The sequence below is a fragment of the Watersipora subatra genome, chromosome 4, assembly GCF_963576615.1.
Source record: "Watersipora subatra chromosome 4, tzWatSuba1.1, whole genome shotgun sequence".
Taxonomy (NCBI): domain Eukaryota; kingdom Metazoa; phylum Bryozoa; class Gymnolaemata; order Cheilostomatida; family Watersiporidae; genus Watersipora; species Watersipora subatra.
In genome coordinates this window covers 45,200,705-45,219,732 of record NC_088711.1, presented here as the reverse complement: position 1 = coordinate 45,219,732, position 19,028 = coordinate 45,200,705, and the positions used below count along the sequence as shown (strand labels likewise).

At 35.7% G+C, this 19,028-nt stretch overlaps 1 protein-coding gene across 1 annotated transcript in view; it reads right to left on the bottom strand.

Annotated features, from left to right (window-relative positions):
* Positions 1-18,885, bottom strand: part of LOC137393259 (protein neuralized-like) — a 38,079-nt gene extending 19,194 nt beyond the window's left edge. The window contains exons 1-3 of the mRNA XM_068079720.1: positions 18,646-18,885; positions 18,388-18,478; positions 11,928-12,106 (exon numbers count right to left, since the gene is read on the bottom strand). Coding sequence (XP_067935821.1) covers positions 11,928-12,106; positions 18,388-18,412 — 204 coding nt within the window. The 5' untranslated portion in view covers positions 18,413-18,478; positions 18,646-18,885. The remainder of the gene's footprint in view (positions 1-11,927; positions 12,107-18,387; positions 18,479-18,645) is intronic.
* Positions 18,886-19,028: the final 143 nt, after the last annotated feature.

Here is a 19,028-nt window from a genome sequence, read left to right as displayed (position 1 = left end):
AAAGTTTTCGGCGAACAGAATATCGGCATCTTTGTTATTTCCATATACGTAATAAGCACAGCGACTGCCAAATTTGAACACCCGACAAAAATTTTGTTGAATTCATATGGTGAAATAACATTTGTATGGCGAGGTAAAAAAATCATCCTGTTCCACTTCCTAAGGTGAAAAAAATCGTATAACAGGGTAATCATATTCCGAGGGTGAGTTGAATTTGAAATAGGATGTAGTGGATTTTTTGGGGAAGTAGGAATGTAATGGATGGTCAGGCAGATTGGAGATATGATCTGAGTACTTTAGACAGTAAATATCTAATAACACAACAACATAATAATAAACATAATATCAGCTGATAACGTAGCTCATCAGTGTTAAGGGCACTTAGCCATATCGTAACCCACATCAGGTAGCATAACCCTGAAACACTTTTACGGAAGCGCTCTAACCTTTCTTGATCAATCTTCGATACAAAGGATTCTTGGACCCATCACTAGTGTAGTTTCCTAGAACTATCCAATGACAAATTACTTGACTACATCGATTCCTGGAACTGTCCAGGAAATGTTAGATATATTTTGATAGATCAAGATGATCAGCAAACAGAGTTCTATTGATAGCCATGCATGCACCTGATTGGAAGATGTACATGTACATACAAGCAAACTTGGCAGGTGGTAAATTTATTTTGAGTCCAGTATTACCCCTCCACCTGCGCTTATGCTTGTCCCTGAGACTCTTTGTGATGACAAGATTTTCAGAGAACTTCTCTGCTATTCATAGAATCCACAACTTGACAGATGCTAGCAAACCAGAAATGCTTTTGAACATTCGTGTTTGCAAATTACTCCCTGCCATTTGACGAATGTAATTATATGTATATGACTGAAAACTCTACATCAGACCGTGGCAAAATGTTTGCATCTAGGTAAATCTACTTCAAATGCTGCTAATAAGCGCATGTTACTCCAGCCGTACTACAGCAATAACGCAGGAACCTAAAGATAGGTGAGGCTCTTTAATTACGTCAAGGACAAAGGTCACAGCTATCTCCGTCAAAATTCTTGGAATTCTTTCAATGCCAAGGGCAACTCTACATGCAACGAAGAATCCAAATGAGAAGAGGTGAAGCCAGAGGTCATGAAACAGCAGTAGCATGTATCCTGTACCATCTAATTAACTTAAACGCAGGTCAAGCCAGATGAGATCTCATAACTTAAAACAGTACACATAACACATAACGCATAATACACATACTGGCTGGCTAAATAGCCAAGGATGAAGTACAGACAAACATCAATTTCATTTGTGCTAAAGTTGAAGTCTTAATGTATATTCCAAAGGAGGCTCCATTAGGCCTAGTAAAACTAGACAACTTGCTGCAAGCGGTGATTAAACATTCTGAATAGAGTCATAACTATATAAAGGAACGCTTTAGAGAACGCTGTGTAAATGTATTATGAATACATAGGCTTATTATGCATGTATAAATTTATTTTGGTGTGTGTTATACAAAACCATGGGTTTTAATTACCTGCTCGCTGGTCTTATATTGCCCAATGAGGTTTTATGATCAATACCATATTCAATAATCATTCTCTATCCGTAGTCAAAAAGGATTTCTTATAAAAGCAAACCTTTTATTGCTGGTAACAGTTAAAAAGCAAATAAAACACTTGATGATAACATACTTGAGATGTTTCCAAATTTTCTACAGCTTTCCTAAAAAGGTGCGACTGATAAAGTATTAGCAACGTATCTACAGCAGAATGGAGCACTCATAAATAATTTATTTAGATCTATTTATATCCATTAGTTTGGAGTTATCATCTACACTCTGCTTTCAGCAATACGTGAATGACAGAGTAATTACTTTATCAATGGCCTGTGATCAGATTCAATGAACCATTTATAACATAGGCCTACACTGGTCACTTATTTTATAAAGCAAGTGTTTCGTTCAAATAGCTAAATAATTAAAACATTTTTAAAGATTCTGGGCTACAGCTTTAGTAACTAGTCGTGCCAAAACAATCGTGTTGGTTTATATCAGTGGAGATAAAACTGATACGTATGCGATTGGCTGAAATAGCGGATTCTAATCATTAAAATTTCAAATACATTTAAATTATTTTCAATCAAAGCTAGTTTTATCAAAGATTCACTTTCACACGATGATGACGATAGGGCTTCACACGAACAACTATTGATATGTGGGCCGAAGATATTCTCACTTGTAACGAGTCTATAAAAAACTAATGTGAAATTGGAACTGTTTATTAAAACTTCCAGATAAGTCTTTACGTACCTAAATATGTTGACACCAGGTTATTCTCTATAGTTTATTTTGTGTCATAAATCAAATGTACTTTTGCAATTCGCTGTTTTGAGTGTTTTCACTGTTACAATAAAACTTTTTTGAGCATAAAAGACAGCAATGCAACTAGCTGCAGAAACTTTATTGTTATTATAAAGGGGTGACGATTCATATTAAATAATAAACATGTTAATGATACTTCTATAACAATAATGGAGAACTCAGCAAGGATGTCTTGGCATGACCTTCACACAACTAAGGCCAATCTTCAGTCAATTACCATAAAACCTCCACCACTATTAATAGAGGGGTTGAAAAATAGAGCACCACCCTTTAATTGAACGTCACCCCTATCTGATCACCACTATGACATTAGTTGATCCTTACGAACCCACAATATCAAGTGATCAGTAGAAAAGTTTCAACAGAATCATGCTAATAATGATTAGGTTACACCAATAATAATTATTTTATTGCTTCTGTTCATATCGAAATCCATTTTCTAGATCTAAAGCTTTTCGGGGTTATAAAGCTTTTCGGGGTTATGAACCTTTGAAAGCAACACCATAAAAACAATTAAATAACTGTATCAGGCTAATAGTGGTTCCCTGTTTAACGCAGTTTTGATATTTCAACGTATGTGAAAAACAGTTGAAATTTATGATGAAATCTGTACTACTAGTGTTAGACTAAAAGTTGAGTTTAGAGTACATGCCGCTAAAAGTTTCCCGTTAACTTTGCGTAAACCAACTCGTAAAGGTTTTGCTCCAGTAAAAAAATAGCTTGGACGCTAATATCTACTAGTTCAGTTGTGCAGAAGATGAGGTCAGAAAACATTTTGGAAAATTTTGATGAAACAAACAGATGATGATGAAAGATGATGACAGAAAGATGAAACAGTTCCAAATGAAAGCAACAATCAGACTGCTACTGGCCAACCAAATGATGCAAATACTTTTGTTTCAAAAATGTTCATTTTTGTCTGTGCATGTATCATGAGTATGATATGTTTATGTTCTTGAATATATATTTGTAGCATTTAATAGATTATTATTTAAGTTTTAAATTTGAGATTTGCAGCAAACTCAACTTCTAAGCTCCCCTAAGCTAAGATTCTGTAGCAGAACATCTGTTAATTGAAACCAGATTAAAACTTCCAAAAGTTGCACACAGAACATGGCTGAAAAGCATGCCAGTCTACAGCTGCCACTCTTTGACACCAGCGGTTTGTTCTACAAGCCAGGAAGAGATATTTAGACCGACCTCTATCTAGCCCAGGTGCATATCCTTGCTAGACATGGGAGCTTATCTAACAGCTCATTACAACGGCGGAACTTTCAAAGATTGATATTTACACTGCTGTTCTACAGCAGGACTGTCAGCTAGACACAAAGCAAGCAGCAAGTGCCTAGTTATCACTACGATAGCTTGAATTGCTGTTGAACGTTCGCAAGTGGCGGCAGAAGAAGATGTTATCTGAAGGATTGGTTGACCTCTTAGTGTTGGCAGCTATCACGACTAGAGCTTCTGCAGACTACACATTGCTGTTATCGCTGCCTTAACCATTCAACTGTCACTATTATTCCATGACGCTGTAAATACCCAAGTTTATTGGTACAACCGCAAAATTGAAACGGCAAAAAACAGGGTCTGCAAATCAAGTAAGTTTTGCTGCTAAGAAACTTTTATCAAAAATTTCATTCTTGCGGAAGATGGAAACGGCACCTGCGAATGATGCGCAGGAAATTTAGGCAAGCTAAGGTTACATTGCCAAGGTTAGCAAACTAATTTTGATCGATTAACTAGTTGAATGGCCGGGTATTAAAACTCTTTGAACAAAATATTTTTATATATTTAACATGTACAACATTTACCATTCTAACTTTTAAACTTCATATTATGAGAAAAGTGCTTTGGACAGTTCAAATAAATGAAGAAAAAATAAAACATCTGTAAAGGTGTTTAAATATAACATAATTAGTAAGAAATGGCTAGATAGCCTGCTATAATGATTACAACGAAAAATGTTTTGATACTAATACGATTAATACGAACTGAGAAAACAAAATAAAAATCATGAATATGTTGACTTGATAACAATGACTATAAAGAAGTCTATATATATAAACCTCAATGTTTGTCCGTCTCTCCGTTCATCTGTACTTCCGTCTGTCCAGCTATAGCTGGAAAAGTTTTAAGAATGAGAAATCCACTGCTAACTGGATTTGAACTCACAACCTCTAATTCCGCAGACATCTACTTATCCAATACACTACACTGTACAGCTTGCTATATCATGAAATAAATTTGGCATATAAAGTACTTGGAATGCATGCTAATCTTTCATAGCTTCACGTTAAACATTGCAGCTAGCTTTATGCGCAAACCCATACCAGAAGAAAAATCCATAAAGCCTTACCAGACGAGAAGGCATGTCCATTACTAAACAAAATGCATTAACTCATATAGCTAACAAGACTATTGCAATCAGTATAGCTTTGTAGTAGACACTACAGCCGGTACGGTATCTATTACACAGAAATAAACGCAGTAACATAATAGCACAGGTCATAGAAATAAACAAACATCTTGATTTAAAAGTTAGAATAGTAAATGCTGATGTTGAATATGTTGGTTAAGAGAAAATTTTCTGCACAAAAACCTTTTTTATTACCCGTGCAACGCTGGACATATAGCTAGTGCGTGTATAAAAAAGGTTAATGTTGCAGCAGAAGCTCGTTGTATTCAAAAGTTTTGATGGACGATACTGGTACCTCTCGATACTGGTACCTCTCGATACTGGTACTTCTCGATACTGGTACCTCTCGATACTGGTACCTCTCGATACTGGTACCTCTCGATACCGGTACCTCTCGATACCGGTACCTCTCGATACTGGTACCTCTCGATACTGGTACCTCTCGATACCGGTACCTCTCGATACCGGTACTTCTCGATACTGGTACCTCTCGATACCGGTACCTCTCGATACCGGTACCTCTCGATACCGGTACCTCTCGATACCGGTACTTCTCGATACTGGTACCTCTCGATACTGGTACCTCTCGATACTGGTACCTCTCGATACCGGTACCTCTCGATACTGGTACCTCTCGATACTGGTACCTCTCGATACTGGTACCTCTCGATACCGGTACCTCTCGATACTGGTACTTCTCGATACTGGTACCACTCGATACTGGTACCTCTCGATACTGGTATAAACGTATAGCAGTGAAGCGCCTGAGGGTACTTTGTATTTGTACTTCAAAGAATTAGCTATCGCCCTTGGAAAAAACAACAATAAGAATGTAATAGCAAGGTAATGAAATTGAAACAGTACATTCGCATTGACTTCGCATTTAGAGGTTAAACTGTATATTATCAATGAAAACCTGAGCCAATCAGCAACAGGAGACTAGCAATGATTTAACCACAATCTTTATATATATTTCTCAAATTATGTCGGTTGTATGCATTCCGGCTATAGCTATTAGTATCTTGATTTAAAATTCAACATACTGATGGATTTGAACTCACGACGGACTGAATTGATAAGTTTCTTATCCGTACGCTCTACCACTGAGCTAAAACGGCATGTTATTCAGCATTGTTTTCATATACCGCATACTCCATGTGCACGCTAATTATTTTAGCATTGCTTTCACATATTATGATGCCTCTGTTAAAAAATAATTAGGGACCCAAGTTTATGCAACACAATGCTTCTTCGATTTTTTTCATTTGGGCTAATTTATTCGGCCCCACGATACCGACAATAATTTATCTTGAACTTAAAATTTGGCGATTTGTGTACTGATTATATTCAGCGGAACTTTGGTTTTCGAACTCGGTTTTCAACCAAAGATTGTGAGATTTGTTCATTTCAGATCTCGGACATAAAATCAGTTCTCGACCAAACCGGAGTATGCGCATTGGAATTGAAACAACTCCGGAAACAGGATCGAAACATTCGTTAACAAACGGAGAAGAAATTTACACTTCATAAATTCTTTACAAAAAGGAGAAACCTTGTGGGACGACGTCTCCTCTACCAAAGAGGTTTGCTAGGGAGATAACTCCTCTAGACGCGTTACCCTAAATTGTTTTGGAGGAGGATTCTCCTTCAAATATGTGAAGTAAACGTGCCATTGCTGTTTATTTCTCTTTTTCCTACGATTTTTGATGTAACTGATCTGTTGCATTTTGGCTTTTCATTATCAATTTCTGCAATTTTTGGTATTGCATCTTAACCTTAAATGTTATTGATGTTTTAAGAGCAAAACATATGAAATATTTACTTTTGTTTTCTTTGTCCATCATAAATAGAAAGCCTTTATTAAAATTATTGTGATCTATATCTACTCGTTTTTATTTATAGTATGCAGTAGACGGTACAGTTTATGCTATAAAATGTTGAAAAAATACTTTACCGAAGTTGTTTTCTCGCCTTGGAACGGATTAAAATTTTCATACATTTATTCTAATAGGAAAAATTGTTTTGGATCTCAAACAACTCAGTTTTTGAACAACCTCCCGGAACGGATTATGTTCGAGAAATGAGGTTCCACTGTATGTTATTAAAAGATATACGTCGCTGAAAGTTATGAAATTTTAAAGTTACAGTGGTTTGAAAACCTTGACAGTTGTTTTATTTATTTATTTTTAATTTAGTTGTCCTGCACAAAACCGTTTCCTCGTGATATGAAGTTTGAAAGTTACAGTTGTTTGAAAAAGTTTGAAAACCTTTACAGTTGTTTGAAAAAGTTTGAAAACCAATACAGTTGTTTTTATTTTCTCTCTTAATTTATTTCAACTACACAAAACACTTCTCTCATGATATGTAGTTTGAAAGTTAGAATGGCAAATGTTGTTATATGTTAAATACAAATCAATTTTCTGTCCAAAGACTTCTTTATTACTCCGGCAACACCGGGTAGCACAGCTAGTATTGATATGAACCTGGAAGTATAATTACTGAAGTGTTCCATCAGGGTTCTATGTGGCTAAAGCGTAATGCGCTAGTAGGTAACAAACAGACAATAAGTCGCAGAAAAAAGTTCCTTCAGACATTAAAATCCTCAACATAATAATACTTTGTTCATCCTATCAGCGACTATCAAAACTGAAGGCTGACTCGCACTGTATCGGGTTGTATCAGGGTTGTACTATCATCGATTATTCGATGACATCGAAGATACAATACGGACACGTCGAGAGAGATTGCAACAGTCAAACTTCCTCGATATTTCGCCGAGCATCCACGACAGCCTAGGCAATGTGAAATGCTTAGGGAATGATGATTGGCCGTCATGGATTGCATGATCTATATTTTCTTTCATGACCCTTGCTGCATGACTAGTATTTCATCGTTTCCATGACTGCATTGTATAATAAGAATGCTATATCAAGGACTATTCGCTGATGCAAAAGCGGATAGGGTTGTGATATTGTAAACATTGTTATTACAGACAATCACTGATGTATTGTGTGATTAATACTGACATATGGTGATATAGTGTGTACCACAGCCTTTAGTATGCTGTTGTCAACTAAAGAAGGAAGAAGCAGAAATGAACTCAACAATATGATGAGTAATATGAGAGTTTTAGTGATATTCAGCGTTTAATAAAAGACTCCGGCAGTTCAACGTCTTCTATAATTAGTCATGTCATGCGCTCGGACAAAACTTGATTGATTTAGGATGCTAGTCATATCTGAACTCATTTACACTGCAAATACACAATGACTAGGAACACCCCACGGCTCCACCAGCCCTGCCTTATTAAATAATGCTTTCATCAAGTGTAAGAAGGATATAGACCCGTAATAGTTGACACACACTCTCCAACACAAAACTAATTATTTGACAAGTGAATTTATAGAAATTACGCTCTTCAGTGTGACTATAGACAAACCGATTTAACGTCCAAGAGAAAACTAACAATGAGGTCTATATAAATTGTACATAACATGTGTAATAGAGCTCAATCAAACACATTAAAAATGTGCACATAAAATAGTCTACATTTGTTCAGGATGACATATTGTAGCTGTAACACAAAATCACTGTTTTTTGTGTTACAGCAACAAGTTTTGTCAATTTTAATCTTGAAACATCCCGGCAGGAAAATCACAAAACAATATAAAAATACTGACACCTGAAACCTATTAAAACATTTGTAACTTTGTGTAAGTTCATCTTTAAAGGTTGACTTGCAACAAAAAGAGGCATTTACATTCCCGTCTCTTATAAAAGAACCTGATTTACAGAAGCTCATTGACAGAAAGTTTCAGACAAACCAAGAGATTATTGGAAGTTTAGCAGAGCAGCTCGTCAGGAAAACAAGCTACAGCAGCTGTAAAACAAATAAAATGTGCTTGAGGAATGTAGAATTCCTTATCTTTTTTAACAAAGAGTCTGAGTTAATATACGACATGTGAGTATCTAATGTAACACTCATCACAGAGTAACTCGAAGTTTGCATCATCTACAAAGTGAAAATATAGTTAAAGGTTGACTTGCAATAAAATTCACATTACAGTTGTTTGGTATCAAAAGATTCACCATGTCTTACTCTGTTGTGTTGTAGATGCAAAGTATGTGGGAGTGTGATTACAAGCTTTTAAGAGCTAAAAAAACGAACAGTTAATCGCAGCCATCACAAAAACGCCATAGATTGGAATCCCTCTCCAAAACGGCTCAAATGGGACGTAGTTGAACACGATGTGCTTTTGTTTACACTTTCATGCAACCTCATTCGTCGAAATATTTTCACCAATGTATTTCACGCATTCAATAAAATCATGTCTCTTGTCTTTACGCGTCTATTTCATCATCATTGTAATGCTGTCATTTTGAGCACTGATATCTCAGAACCTAGCCTGAAAATTAGCTTAATTTTTTAACCTTAGCTCGAAGGAGTGCCTATCATTCTCTGGTAAACACGAGGAGCCTTTTGGTTACCTATGCATGATAGTCGAAAAATGCTGCAGAAATTCTTCGCGCCATTTGGCAGGAAGTATGGGTCACATGGTTCGATTATGACTAGATGATTGGACCAAGCTGAAACGAAACTGTAAAGTAGCGAGCATCTATATTTGATAAGGGCTTTCCGATAGAACCCGAAGTGTTTGTCATAAACTATTGCTACGAGACGTTTTATATTGAGTCTGGTATTGGCCTTTCAATGATAGACTATTAGACACACATAAATCATTTTAAAGGATTACTCACCTCAAATGTTAAAAGAGTATCCTATATGAAAAGCAAAAAAAAATTTCTATCATTTGAGATGTTGTTGTTGTTTTAGGATATTTTAGGATTAAACTAAGTAAAACCTTAATACACTCAGAAAAAAGAGATCTCATCAAAAATAGGAGTGAAAATATTATCAACATTTTTAGAAAGATATTTTTCTTCTGAGCATTTTAATCGTTTTAATCTTGAAATATCCTGGCAGCCAAATCACCTACAACAACAAACGAAATACCAAATGATAGAAAAATATCTATACTTTAAAAAAATCTTTTTACCATTTGATGATAGTGACCATCTAAGGGAGTTAGTCCGATGGCAATTTTATTGGTTTTAGTATACTGGCTGACTATATGCAGGAGCCTCTTTCTTGCCTGATCCAAAACTGGGCTAAACCAATAATTTGGTAAAGATTATCAGAGAAATTTAGTAGATGTAACACTTAATAAAAATTTGAATGTTGGTAAATGTATATATAGTATATATGTGGGTATATCTCAAGGACTAGAAGTCTGAAGTCATGAAGCACCTCAATGGATAAGGTAATTTAACAGCAGTTTAGCGCATAGCCATCATGGTAGAGGAAACCTTATACCAATCTTTACACTCTCCATTGGGTGGCGCCCATTTACTCTGTCAAGATGCCAATATATGGATGGGAACGAGCAGTTGACAGGAAACTGGTATTGAACTGATTGGCTAGGCGGGTCAACGTGTATATTCTGGTGAATGACAGAGACAGCTTTCATCTAGTCGATATTCTAGTGAACGACAGAGGGAGCATTCGCCTATTCGATCGTACCTTGCTGGTACAACCAGTTGCGCCGCTTCATTTTAACTTTTTGTTTTATTCAACAAATGAACAAACAAAAACCTCTGCCACATTTATTTGATTGCACGTAACACATAATATGACAATTGTTGTACTGATGCCCTTACATTTATGAAATTCACAAAAATTACACCAAACCCATGCATAGCTAAAACAGGCACCTTGTTGTTCTATATTTATAAAGTTATCTATGGCCTAAAGTTTCACTCCAAGATAATTATTACTGAATTCTATTCTTTCTAAGGATATGCAACTCAACGAACCGGTAATTAGTATATCGTTAGTTTTATAAGAACTAGTATCTGAGTATCCGAGTATCTGAATACCTGGGTTCGATTCACATGCGAGGCAATCTGTTTATTGTAGAGAATCTAACAAGATGAGATAATCTGAACATGTTGAGTAGATGATGTATGTGGTGCTCATAAATCAACTAGTAAACTAGTAACAGTTGAGCCGCACCAGAACAGGACTTCCCATTGATATAGTTATTACTACAAATGCCAAAATGTTTTCTGATGGCATGGGTAATAGGTCCACCAAGGTTTGACATTGACTGATTAGATTACTACTACTTGTGCATATTTAACAGTTCCTGAATATGATAAGGGCTGTCATTACAATGAACTTAGCTGATGCTAATAATATAAACAGGTCAATCATCCCTAACCTAAAAAGTGACACGGATGTGCTGATGTGAAAGTCATGTGAAGCTTCTATGATGCGAATTCGGAGTTGTGCCCATGATGAGTTACCATGTGAAAAGTGTTTAAATGGACAAGAAAGTTAAGGATTTCGAAGCTATATAATGGTCATAGCGGTACAATCAGAACTGCCAAATCAAAATAAAAATGACCGAAGTGTAGAAAATGTTTCAAATGGAATAGGATGTGCGGCATTTTCTTCCGCATCGTTTGCAGAGCCATTTCCAACTATTACAAACATGAACCATTCAGTAAAAATTTGTGCGTAACAAAACTTGTTTGATTTGATATTTGTCACTTCCTGCGGATGAGGCAAACTTGTAGATTAACCGTGTCATAGATACGTAGAGACTGTTCAACTTGCACAGACATGACTGAAGGTTTACCACTTGTACAAAGTGCCAGATAATTTAAACAATTAGGTTGTTTTAGGATATACCTTACTGGAGTACAGCTATGATATTGTAGCCTTAAAAGAGGGGTGCTAAAACATTGATCAAACAAAGACTAACGCATTGATCTTTTTTTTCATTGGTTTCTAGTTTCGCCTTTTTGTCATGCTCCACTATAATTTTTAGCCAACCTTTTAAAAACTTTTTTCAAACTGATTCAAAGAGAAAGACTAAGCGGTGCTGTCATCGAAAGCAATCTCTTTCACATTTGGTCATATAGTGGCCATCGAGAACCGGCTCATATTTCAAAGACTGGCAAGTGACAGGCAACTTCACTACCTGCCACTGCTTATAGGCTTTTTTTATATCCATGCAATGGCGGGCAATCGGCTAGTCATAGAATATTGTCAACAATAATTTGACCAACCTCTTCGCATCTTATGGAGACTTCTTCTCCAATCTTTACTGGTCGAGCGCTAAAGCAGATGCCCTTGCAGAAACTCTCGACTCGCCGGGCAATCCGACCCTCCCCGTATAGCTGGATGTTCTCACTGTGAGTGCTATGGAAGGTCAGTGGCTCAGCATGACTCACTAAAGTTTTGTGACCTGCAGTAGTGTGACAAATTAGATTAGATTTAGAGACAGGGTCAGATAATTCCACAGTTCGTTAATACAGTCATACCTCGACATACGAGTTTAATGCGCTTTGGGACTGTGATCGTATGTTAATATACTTTCATCTAAAAGCGCTATTTTCTATATAAAATAACCAATACAAATTAATAGGTAGCATACTATGAAAAAACAACAGTAAAAAAGGATATTATGACAGAAAAATGTGTTTTTAATTGTTGTAATTCAATATCTACGCTAATAAAGTAAAAAATATTCAATCAGTTGTTATGATCTGCAGTAGAATCTCTATGTACGCTACTGTATGAAGTTTTTACCTTCGAGACAGACATTGTAAATAATGGTGGTCAGAGAAAAGCTTCCCAACAGTGCATTCCCAAGAATGCATTCAGTATACTAAACCTTTGAGACCATACGTAACGTAAACTTTAAATTTAACTTAAGTGAACTTAGCTTAACTTAACACTCACTTAAAACTAAGTTTTTATCTTTTACTAAACTCTAATTTCTGGTTTCGCGCTTTTTGCCTAGTATTCACTCTAACTTTTAGCCAATCCTTTAAAAACTTTTATTCAAACTGATTCGAGGAAAAAGACAGAGCAATACTGTTCTTGAAAGCAGCCTCTCATATACTTAGCCATATAGTGGCCATCGGAAACCGGCTCATATCTCAAAGACAACTCGTATCTCAAGGAAAAACCTTGCTCAAAAGTCTGCTAATATCTCGAGCTTCTGGTGTGCTGGGATGGTCGTATGTAGAGTTATGACTGTACACGCATTACACCAAACTTATAACCCATGACAAGTGAGCAGATGTTGAGATGAAGATCGAGATCAGAGAAAACTAGGGCAACAGTCCTTCCTAGTGGATATGTTACTTGAGGTGACAGGCTAACTACCCAAGTAATTACAGTAAACAATAAGATAAACTAATTAATTTATGAAATATAACAATATCGGTATAAAAAGTTGAGAAATTCAGCTCCTATGCATTGCTTTGAACAGATTGTATGCAATTCTAAACATTCACTAACCTGGTTCACATATACCGTAAAACCTCTATTTGAATGCCACCTATAATAGAGCGCCACTAGAAAAGAAGAGTTGAAAAACACACCCTCACCCTTTAATTGAATGACACCTCTGTTTAACCGCCACTTTGACATTCTTAGATCAGAACAAAAGTGTCCATAAAATGGTACTAATAATGACTGGGCTACATCAATTACAAGTAATTAATCCACTGTTGCTGTAGCAGTTGGCATGGTTCTAGTCAGGGTGTACCTGAGAATATCGATGGTCACAAGCATCAGAACTGTACTCTGACTCAGAGTCATGAAGGTTTAAATCCGATTCATTGTTTTCATCCATAATATGATTCATCCATAATATGATTCACAATCTTACCTGAAGACTTTAAAACATTTTGATGAACGCTGAGAATACTCTTCGGGAGCACCGTACGATGTAATGGCAGCCGTTGTTATGGCGTATTATTGTCCGTTTTCTGATTCCAAAGCTTTAGTTGTTTTTAAAGCTTGCTTTAAAGATTACTCATTTTAATAAAACCTTTAAAGCGACACCATCCAAATAATTGATCACTGTATCCAGCTAATATCTGTTACGAAATCCTTATTTGACTCATTCTGATACTTAGATGTACATATGAAAAATGGTTAAGCAAAAGGTTGAGGCAGACAGCATTAATGTCACTTCGCCCAAATGCGAATGCAAAATATAAGTGACATTACCATCGCTTCGTCCATAAAAGAGTTGAACTGATCTTTCCAAAACTCTGACGAATTAGTCAAAAATACAGCCCAACACTCTATTTGTACATCAGCTCTAATAAAACGCCACTAATAGGGAAAGGGTGCAAAATACAGCGCCATGGCATTCGTATAAAGGTTTTACAGTAATTCACAGAGTAAGTTACCTTCTGTTTATTCTTGACATTAATTACGAGGAAACACCTTTAGAAACTACTATTTGGAAAAGGCCAGCAAGCGCTGCAGTGGTGACACAGTCAGCTCAATGAGAAAAAATAATTTTACAGCTTGAGCCAACGGGTAATATATGGGATGCAGAACCAGGTGAAGACAACAGCTTCTGCTCCATTTTTTGTAACTTTGCAAGGTGGTGGGTTGGGCCGACACCTTCAGCGAAAAGATTTGGTCATTGACAAAGGCAAAGTGCTGACAAGTTTAAGCCAGTGCTTACTGATAATGACAGCCACTGGTATTACCAGAGCCTACATAAAAACCTGAAGCAGTGCGTATTATGCTACAAGCTTACTGCAAGCAGAGGTTGTGCATGTTTTTTAAGAGCATTATTGTTCAAATGATGGATCTGTTATCTGGTTATGTCCGAGTCCAGTGGGAAGGGAACCCCGACGACCAGAAATATGCCTAACTGCAGAGAGCAGTTTAAGGTTGGATGCCATTCTTGTTACCACCAGTAGCCATTTTTGAGAATTGAACATCTGTTGTTTGCGTATAAGGCATTCTAAACCGCTAGACCACGACTGTTCTTTTAATTAACTATACTATTCACAGGAATAGCTAAAATAACCCTTTATTGTTGATATGAGGCCACGGCCACAGTGCCACTGTATAACAAGCTAATTTTCAGTGCAAAACTTTGGAAAAAAATTGTTATAACGTTTTTTTAGCAGCTGTTTTACTCTGTGAGTTTTTTGCGACTTGAGGCTTTAGAACATGGCATAAAGAGTGAGAGAGTCTGAGTTTGTTAATAAGGTATAGAGGTTCGTTAACAAATCGTTATGGCAGCTTCTGCCAGTTGTTTTAGCCTGAGTTTCTTTAACCCATGACTTTGTTGCATCTTCTGGCCCCAGGATTGCTACCATATAAAATATGTAATGCATTAAATCAGAGACAGCGCATTCTGAAGTAGGGTCTAGTACTTTATAGATTTGCCATACCTTCCTAGTTTTGTGAGAGTTCATGAATTTATAACATTATCATGTGCATAATTACCAATAAATTGTGAAAAGATCAAAGGAAGGACAATTAAGTTGTGATTACATTTTATATTATTTACATTTTTCAGACTAAGATTACAAAAATATAGATAGCTAACTTATTACGAAATTTCCATAATCTATATACGGAATTGTAATACCTGCTAATTAAAAACTTGGCTCACATTTTTGTATTCATAACTTGTTTAAAAGGCAAACATTGATAAAACGAAATTTTGTTTGCATGTAAAAAGGAGTGTTAGATTAACAGTCTTCCATAACAAATACAATGATAAACTATAGTAGTGTGACAATTTGAATAAAAAAGTGCTTTGCAAGTAGTCTCAATGCCCTGCAATCATTTAGATTAGGCTCTACTAAAATCTAAGAGGAATTCACAGCCTTTCTGTTGTTGGTTCTAATTCCTCTAAACTCAACACTGAGCCCACATTTGCTGTTTATTTGATTATTGAGGTGCTTCTGGTGAACTTCAAATGTCAAAGTTTGAATATCTTCCAAGCCTAGTTCTTATAATTAATTATGTAAAACACAACACCATGTATCACAATTGAAATATGAAACAAAAAAATAAACAAAAAAATATCTTTGCAAAACCAATATTATTACCATTATTAGTATTACCAATTATTGTAATACCAAAGTATTACAATAATTGCTGCGAGGTGCGTGACACAAAAATCCCTGAATTTCATACCACCATATCACCATATGCTTTCATGCCGTTTACTGATGGTGATGAAATGTAAAAAATAAGCCAAATCACTATCAGAGAGAATACTAGATTTTTTTAAAGTTTTAGAAGTTATTCTGGCGTTTGTCTATTCTATAACCACTTGCAAACTAGTATGTGAAGCACCGTCAATAGCTGCAAATGCCAAGTATTATCAGTTACGCCATAAATTCTTATCAAGTAACTATTATTTAAGTTATATTAATAAAAAAGATGAAAAATTTTTTAATGATTTTTTAATGAAAATGTACCTTATATGGTACATTTTCAAAATCGCCATCCAAACACGCTATCTTTCTTTAAATAATGAAATTGTCACATGTACTTTTGCAGCGACTGTAGAATGCGTCCAGTACAATGGTCTTATGAGTAGCTTTTCAAATGAAATGGTGAGCTGCATAGTTGAAATCGATTGAAACAAACTAAGAAAAAAATGGAACCCGAAAACTCCCATACAAAAAGTACAAAAATCAAGCTGAATCGCTTTGCAAATCGTTAGAGCGAATCTTAGAAAATTTGTGATCACACATGTCTAGTTGAAATGAGACTCTTTATACATTGCAAAGCTAAGTTGCTAAACTTTGTGACCACTAAGATTCACACCGCGCAGGACCATTGTGCATCACTTTGGTGTTTTTACTTGAGAACAATAGCCGCACTTGATGAGGCCAGTTTTATAAACTAAAGGTTAATGGTTTCCCAAGACCACTCTGTCCGGTCTACCCTCATTCTCTGATCAAAGTTTGGTGACATCAACTTCTACAATCCTTCACATCGATTCTTCACGAGAGAGCTTTTATTAAACGACTAGAAACCTAATGATCCAAAATTTCATCGCTCAATTTATGACGGCCAGAATAAGCTACTAATAATCTACTAGTAGTTTGCTGTACTAAAAATGAAATTTTAAAAATTTTATCCTACGATTTTGTTCGTATTCTTTCATTTTAGGTTTCATAAAAATTTCCCAAGAGACTGTTTGTATTGAGAAGACAATGCTGATACACACGTTGAAGGCGTATTATTTGTAATATATTATATAAGAACTATGTTGTGAATTTGATAATGAAGACAATGGAACACAACTTTTAATGTAGCTACCTATGATGATATTCTTTTGCATGGAAAAACTCCAGATATTTTAGAATAAAAAGTGCCACCCTTCCAATTCATGATTCAAAAATATTTAAAAAAACAATTTGCCTTTGTCTGATTCATTACAGGATGCCTTCAAAAATTTAGAACATATAAATTACCAAATGCAATAAAATTATGTACAATACCGTTTTTGTGCATTTTAAATTAGTCTATTTGTAATAATTATTTTACATGTATATACATGAAACCAATATTCTGTTAAAACAGTCGTGAGCAGATATTAGCCCGAGTTATGAACATATTGGCCAACGTATAAATATTTCTAACCCCAACAAACCAGCAGATATTAGTCTACTACACATTCAACAGGAATTTGAATGTTTTATTTATTGTAAAAATGAAAAACCGGCAAAACTCACTTATGTAAAATAAATTGTAGAAATCTACTTTAGTCAATGAATAAAATTGTACAGCAAAATGAAATAGACTCAACCAAGAATAACCTATTATTATTATAAACAGGTTGTAAATAAAAGACGCTGAGCCTTGTTCCAAGTTTTGTTTAGTGATGTGAGTGGCTATACTCTTTTTCAATAAAGCTTGGTTGCATATTCACACCGAAATATAGACCTGATTGTGTGCAGTTTCCAACTTAATTAAAACCAAATTCATTTTATTTATCTTTGTTTATTTATTATGGAATTGATTTTCTTGGTGTGCAGTAGCAACAGCGGCAGGCTCTAACCTAGTGTGAGTGTAGAGACTAGAAGCACCTGGATCCCTAACTTCTGAGTCTATTTATAAGTGTTCAAGAAATTCAACCAATGTGTTGCTAAATACTAATTTCTTGTCAGCAGCCATTTTCATTTTTGGCCTATTTGAAAGGCCTTACATTATTCCGCGATATCCCACCAAATAGTAGTTCAATCAACTTGAAATCGACTAAATGTTAATAATTCTGTCTAGATAAAAGTGGAAAAAATACAATGAAACTATGCAGTCGAGTTTTTTTCCGAAAAGAAAGGAAATAGCAAAAAATAAGGTTCAGACTTTCAGAAAGCCTTCCATAGATTGTTTACAGGCTGTATTATAATTATTTTAACAAAAACTATGTGCATGATACAAAATAATATGCATGAAGAGACCAATGGGAAACCAATAAAATCAAGAACTATGATATCCACAAGTTATTTATGACATAAAACAGAAAGTTGAGGTTCCATAATACAGGTTCCATCCTTTTTGTTCGCCAACAGTGACATACAAAGATCATACAACGATCTTCGTACTTATTATAATTTAGCCGAGTGTGTTACTAATGATATACAGTCCCAATGATATACACCAATGGGGGGGCTGTATATCATTGGTGTTACTTAGTATATAATATGCTAATGGTCAGCTTCAACACAGAAAAAGGCTTACCTGAACTTGAAGAAGTATTACCCATACTTCAAAAGCAGGCCTTTTAGTCAGCCCAGGCAGCGATAGCAAATGTCGAAGGCCGCGTTCCCTACTGTTGTGTTCAAGAAACAAATAAACAGTAAAGTTGATCATTGTGAAATTGTCTTGCAAACTGTGATGAAGGGTAATTTGATGAAAATCAGTGTGATTCCTGCTAATTAGACTTAGAGAGCTACCAAGAAATATACACAAACAGCAAATGCTTACAATAGAACTTACCATACTTCCTCAGTTTAGGTTCGACAGTATTTGGCTAGTTAGTTTACGTAAGTAATATCAGCGCGTTGAGTAGACTCACTAACGTTTGTTTTTTACAAAATCACTTCAGACTTTTAAAAAAAACTGGCGACTGTTGTACTGAACAGCAATCTATGGTTACTACACTGGATTTAGTTAATGTAGTAGTACAGTACATAATCTACCCAGTACTCCACAGCTTTACTCCTTAGACGACATCAGTTCCCTATTACGGTTTGAAGTGAAATTTAGTGCGTGTGTAGCAGCTCTCTTCGGACTATAAAACCGAACAGCCGGTCTAACGGGGAAACACCATAGCCTATGAAAACAGCTATTTCCTACACGGCTTCAGATAGATTTAGCGT